The sequence below is a fragment of the Pyrgilauda ruficollis genome, unplaced genomic scaffold, assembly GCF_017590135.1.
Source record: "Pyrgilauda ruficollis isolate IOZ18807 unplaced genomic scaffold, ASM1759013v1 scaffold9, whole genome shotgun sequence".
Lineage (NCBI taxonomy): Eukaryota > Metazoa > Chordata > Aves > Passeriformes > Passeridae > Pyrgilauda > Pyrgilauda ruficollis.
The window spans coordinates 10,907,823-10,914,452 of NW_024531043.1; the positions used below are offsets into that span (position 1 = coordinate 10,907,823).

The window sequence follows — 6,630 nt, forward strand, 5'->3', positions numbered from 1 at the left end:
TCCCCGCCGCCCCAGGTGCCGCACGCCGCGCCGGGGGCAGCGCCCGGGCCGGGCCCGGCCCCCCCGTCCTCACCGCAGCAGGCTCCGGCGGGAGAAGCAGAAGCGGCGGCAGCGCTCCCGGCCCCGTGCCACCCCCCGCCCGCCGGGCCAGGCCGGGGCTCACCATGGCGAAGCCGGAGAGCAGCGCGGAGGTGCGGCTGGAGGCTTTCAGCTTGGCTCGGCTCAGGTAGAGCTTCCGCCAGGACAGCGCCTGCATCGAGTGCTCGTTCAGGCTCATGGGCTCGGGGCGGAGGAGCGGAGCGAGGCGAGGCGGAGCGGGGCCGGCGGGCGGTGGCGGCTCTTTCCGGCGGAGCGGGCCCGGCCGCGCTAACACCCCATGGCGGCAGCGCGGCTCGCTGAGGGCGCTGAGGGCCCGGCGGGGCCGGGGGGCCGAGCCCCGGGCCCCGAGCCCCGGGCCCCGAGCCCCGAGCCGAGCCCCCGCCGCGTTCCCCGGGTGAGCAGCTCAGCCCGAGTGCAGCTGACGGGAATCTGTAGTTTCCGGTGGGTTTGTGCCCCTGAGCCCCGTACGGGAGCCTCTGCGCTGCCCAGGGCCGACAGGATGGGGTGTACCTCTAACACGTCCCTCAGAACGAAACACAAAACCGGGCCTCAGCCTCTTCCTTCTGTAGTCCCCCATCCTAAAATGCTTAAACATCTAACCTACACCTGTCCAGACTGGACAGAAGACGTGGATCCAGACCGGTTAGAACACCCACCCTCTCTTCTAATTAAAACTGACCGAGCTCAGTCACTACTTTGTCACGTAGTTCAGGTTTTTCACAACATTTCGTAGGCCCAGAGCTCTTGATAAACCCTCCTTTATCAGCAAGCACTTGATAAGGTTGATTAAGCAGAACATTTCAACATCTACACATGCCAGTGTTGAAAGACTTTTTATTACCAGGTTCATATACACCCTTTAAACTGTAATTCATTTTTTCTGTGTTTTACAGAGGGAAAAGTGAGGTGTAGAGCAGAACTCCCTAGGGAATACTTGGCAGAGTTTGAAGGTGATTTCTGAAAAGGTGAGGTAATACACTGCTTGTGCCACATCAAATTTGTGCATCAGGAGACTTAAGGGATGTGTGAGAAGCAAACCTGTTGCTATCAATTTGTAGTTAAGAAAAATAGGATTTTAACAATACAAATAATACTCAACAAGGATACTTTTACTATTAACAGGCATATGGATGGTCACCTAGGAGATGAATCCATGCTAGTTCCATGAGCAATCAAAAGCATCGTTAGTTTGTATTGTTTTGACATTTCCCACCTTATTTACAAGTAGGAAAATCACAGCAGATTGTCTTTAACATTTTTGTTTTGTTCTTCACACCTTTGTGATTTGCAAGATTCTTCACTTCTTAAGCACAACAAAGGGAACGACAATCGATTCCAACAAGGTCACTTGATGCTTTTCATGTACAAGGCATTCTTTTTAAAAAGATGTAGTGAAAACATCCAAGAAAAATAATCTTAAGGATTTGAAGTCTTCAGAGGCATTCCCTGTACCATGTAGATTTGATCTCATTCCCTTCTCAGGAAATAAACACAGTCCTCTTGTTATAAACAACTTCGGGTGAGATTTTTATCTACGGGGCATTAAAACACCTCGGCAGAAGAATGAGTTTGACTGTCTTTCCATAAAAGCCTCTGCTGTTCTATCACCTACTCCACGGAATTTTGGCCACAATCTTTCTCTTTTTTGGGTGGCAGTACTGCTTTGTAGGATCCATTTGAGTTGAAGTCCAGAGGTGGATTTGGCAGTGTTAGGTTTGTGGTTAGACTTGATCATCCTAAAGGTTTTTCCCAACTTAAATGAATCTGCGATTACAAAACACTATTCTTTCTTTCAAAAAAAAAAAAAAAAAAAAAAAAAAAAAAAAAAAAAAAAAAAAAAAAAAAAAAAAAAAAAAAAAAACAAACCCAAAAAAAACAAAACCCACCCAGAACAGAAGATCTCTGTCTCCCACTGGTGCCTGAGGCTAAGAGCAAACCAATTGTGATTTATCACTTTTTTCTTGGAAGATATGATAACCATCAAAAACAGTAACTAGAACTTCCTCCACATCTCAGAAAAACATTTAAGTCCCTGTCCTGTGGAATTACATATTTTAAGATATTTTGCATTGCTGCTCATAAGCTATGACAAATGTTTATGTACAAGTACATAACCAGTGCGGATTGTTCACTGTTTCTTCTTGTTTCTGTGCAAAATTATGGTTGAACTGTAACATCGTGAGGGAGTACTACTGCACTAGGTCTTGACCTGTTCCCTAAAATCAGATTTCTCTAAATAAAAGAACCACCTGCAAGAGACATACATCTGACAAGGACTTCAAGAGTTTTTCTAAATAATTGTATTAAAATAGACTATTTCAACTCACTGTTCCTCTATTTTCCTGTCCATCACTCTTATTCCTGTTTATTGGAAAGGGCTTTGAAAGATACAACATTAAACACTGAGGTTCTGCTGAGTTTGTATTTCATTCAGAGAAACAACATGAAAAAGGACCTGGAGAATGAGCAAAGGCATTTCATCTCATGCCCTTTTCCAAATCAGACCCATGTGTCATTTTGAGATTCCAAGCCTCAGTGTTGTAGCTTTGAAAGAAACATTCCCTTCCTGTAAGAAAGAAAAGAAAAATCTGTTTGTTAAACAGAAAAAATGCAGTAAGGATCAACATGAGGACCACAGCAGTTCACCCTTTCCCCTTTCTGTCCATTTTACAGCTCCATCTGAGGTACAAACTAAACAGGATAGATTATTTCCAACTCTATTACTCATTATGACACACCTCTACACTGCCACTCTAGAGTGAGCTGAAACTAAAAGAGTCAGCCATGCTTAATTAACTCTTAGAAATGCTTCAGGGAGTTCTTCTGAAGTCACGCTGGGGCTCAGGGCCCGGGTTTGCTGTCACCTGTGACCCGTGCAATTGCGGAAGGCCACCAAAAGGGTGTATCCTGCCCTCTCCCTTCATCTCAGCCCTCTCCAGCCCGTGGATCACACCGATCAAATGGCTGCAGAGCTTCGATGGATTGACCTAATGAATTTTTTTTTATTTTCTTAATGGCTGAGTTTTCTGCCGGATTGGGTCACTGAACTGACTCTCCCCGTGGCTGCACCACCACCAGACCTAATGCAGGAAAAGTGAGGGATGTACATGCAAGAGAAAGGGAACGGGCCCTTTCAGCAGCAGGCTGTTATTACCCCTAATTAGAGGTAATGTCAACCCGTTCTCTGGATCATTTATGCATGAACACAATCGGAGCAGGTGGCAGAAGTCCAAGTTTCTTTCCAGAAAGCCCTGAGAAATCTGTACACTGTCACAAGGATACTCACAGTTCTTTTTTTTTCTGCTAAAAATGTACTTCTGTATTTTCTGTAGGAGGCTGAATAGGTTCGCTGAGTACCCTGTGATTAATGTGATCCGGTGCTGAGCACACCGAGGTGCTGCCCTGGCAGAGCAGCTTTGCTAAAACGGATCTCCAGCTTCACATGCAAATCAGCACTTCCATTTGTTCCTGTTACTGCACCCAACCCGAATCAAGCCAGCACAAAGTGGAAGTCATGGTAGATCTGCATTAAAAACAACACATTTGAACTTGCAAAGGCAAATACAGGTTTGCCAGCAGTCCCAGGGAGGTTAAGGGAAACATCTTTGCAAATCTCATCTTGAGTAGAGCTTAACGTTTAGTTAATGGAATTTCTGCAGAGGAAAGATTTTGATCTACCATGTCTAGAAAAACTGTATTTCAGCTTCCTTCATAAAACAGAGAAATACTTAAATATCTCATCTTCCATCCTAACCCAAGGTAAAGAAAGTATAGAGTAGTAGATCTTACAGGAGAAACAGTATTTTAAAAAATGCTTTAAGATTAGTCCAGTCCATTCTGTGCAATGGGAACTTTTAAAGCTCAGTGGGGTGAAATGATCCCATGTCTTCATAGAGGCTTCCCCAGCAGAGAACTTCAGCTCTGGTTTCAGCATGAGCCCCGCAGTACAACATTAATTAAATGACAGCTCCCAGTTCCAAGCTAACGAGGTCAGGATCCAGTGCCTTGGCATGATTAGATCTTAAATAATTTAAGCTACATTAACATCCAGCAAAAAAGTTTTAGTGTTTTTTTCAGAGTTCAACCCAGCCACTTTCCCAATAATCACCACCCCCTTTCCACAGTAGATGCTGTGGTTTTGACACTATATCACAGTGCCAAAAAAGCACAGCATTTTGATGTGTTTTTCCCTTATTTTTGACTGTGAAGAAGGCCAGTCTTGTGTCAGCCCTGGGATGTCCCATCCAAGCACTGCTGGATGGGGCCCAGCTCTGGGCACTGTTGGAAAACTGTGCCATGATCTGCCCAGAGGGAAAACCAGCCTCAACCCTCATCAGCCAGCACAAAGCATAGGAATTTAATATTGCTTCTAAATGTTTTTATCCTGTCTAATGCAGCTGTGGATATGGACATTCTCATCATCCACAACCTACACATTCCCCCTCCCCATTTTTTCTCCCAGTTATTTTAAGTTTGGGATAGGTTTTTTGTTACTGACACACAGATTATTTCCATGGTATAATGAACTGTAGTTGAATAGGTATAATTTCTGTCTTAAAACAAGCTTTAAAAGGTGTCTTCTATTTTTGGACATCTATAGATAGAAACTGTGTTGTTTCTGAAACATTTACTTCCACACTTCCATAATGTGCTCTGATGTTTCCAGGTGTATGTGATGGATACAGTCTTGGTGGGTTTGCTTGATACACCAAGAGTCTCAGATTGTCCATGTCCAAAAAAAAAATATTTAGAAAAATGAGTTTATTTTCTTTTATGTCTCTGTTCTGTCTCTTTTGGTAGACTTTTGCAGCATGGATGGATGATGTGTTTTTTGTCTGATGATTCTCTAGTAACATCCATTTATCTTGTATTCTGACCTCAATCCTACAGATGTACACATGTATTTAATTTTAAGATTGAGTAATCTTGGCTGAAAGGTCGAGATATGTATATATCTCCTCAGGATTATGGATTAATAACGCACTTGCTCCAACAGACATCTGGAATCCACACTTCAATATATAGCCTATAAAACACTTCCATACCATAATAAAGTTCAATCATCTGCAAACAGGGAGATGTTAGAGAAAGATTACATGATTTTTCAAGATTCTGCAAACAGTTATTGGCAGAATCAGAAGGAGAAGCTCGCTGCCTTAAATCCTGTTAGAACTCCGTCCTCTCCTCCTTTATCCACGGATCATTAAAATAGGGATTGTTCCAAAGAGATCAACGGCAAGGCCTGCAAAGTTGAATTTTAATGTGTTTTAAATTTTGCATTAACACTTAATATATTTCATATAATACCGAGGATGCTTAACTGATTGCAAAAAGCAAACCAGAGGAGCACTGCCAAAGCCATCAGCCCCGACCCTCGTTTGGGTATCCTTTGATGTTCCCTTTCTTGGGGGATGTGGAGGGGAAGTAAAGGATGTCACTTCAGAGAGGAGCCACGCTGTGGAACCTGGGGGCTGTTCAAAACCTGCACTCTGACCCTGCTATTGCAATCAGATGGTCCCAATACTTGCTCAGCATCAATTTAGAGTAGATGTTAGGGGGTGTTGTAGAAATGAGACCCGCCGATAGTTTTAGGAACTGCAGGATCTCCATCCTGCACATTTTTTGTATCAGCAGCTACTTTATAGCATTTTTTTCTTCTTTTTTCATGCGATTTCTAACTACCTGTTGTACATGCAAATTGCAAAAGCAATTGTGGTTTATTTAACACCTGTTTAGCACTATTTACAATACATTCTAGATTTTATGGCCGGTTCTCACAGGGCACGTGGGTGCAGTGCCGGGAGCGGTGCCGGCACCAGCCGGGGGTGCGCGTTCCGCGCCGAGCTGCACCGCACGTGTGGCAGAGGCACGGAGCGAAGCCACCACCACAATTAACCCCAAGTCCGTGTATTATAAGATTATTTTCAAATGTTTGCTGCGTTAATTCGCCACTCCTCACCCCGGCGTTAAGCCATTGGGGTCGGGGCATACTCGCGGAGCTAAATTACCCCCGGTTAAGCAGAACCGCTCAACTCTTCGGGCGCATCCCGGGAGCTGCGGTACCAACCCAGGGACCGTCCGCGCCTTTGTGGGGCCCCGTCCCCGTCCCCCCGCTGCCGCTCAGCGCCTGCGTGCCGCGCACTCGTGACCGAACACCGCACGGCGGGGCCGGCGGCCAGCACAGCGCCGGTACCGCCCCGGTACCCCGGCCAGCAGAGCGCCGGTACCGCTCCGGTATCCCACCCAGCCTCCCATCCTGGCCAGCCCAGCGCCGGTGCTGCCCCGGTACCCCGGCGAGCCCCCCATCCCGACCAGCACAGCGCCGGTACCGCCCCGGTATCCCACCCAGCCCCCATCCCGGCCAGCCCAGCGCCGGTACCGCCTCGGTACCCCGGGCGTTCCCCCCATCCTGGCCAGCCCAGCCCCGGTCCTGTGCCGTGCCCCCGGACATCAACCCCGCCCGCCCCGGCCAGCCCAGCCGGTACCGCGCCGTGTCCCCGGTCCGCCCCCCCCCCATCCCCCCGGCCCCCC

General features: G+C 46.9%; 1 protein-coding gene across 1 annotated transcript in view; it reads right to left on the minus strand.

Moving 5' to 3' along the window:
• Positions 1–388, minus strand: part of ORAI1 (ORAI calcium release-activated calcium modulator 1) — an 11,128-nt gene extending 10,740 nt beyond the window's left edge. Inside the window, exon 1 of the mRNA XM_041488614.1 lies at positions 164–388. Coding sequence (XP_041344548.1) covers positions 164–277 — 114 coding nt within the window. The 5' untranslated portion in view covers positions 278–388. The remainder of the gene's footprint in view (positions 1–163) is intronic.
• Between the last annotated feature and the right edge of the window lie 6,242 nt (positions 389–6,630).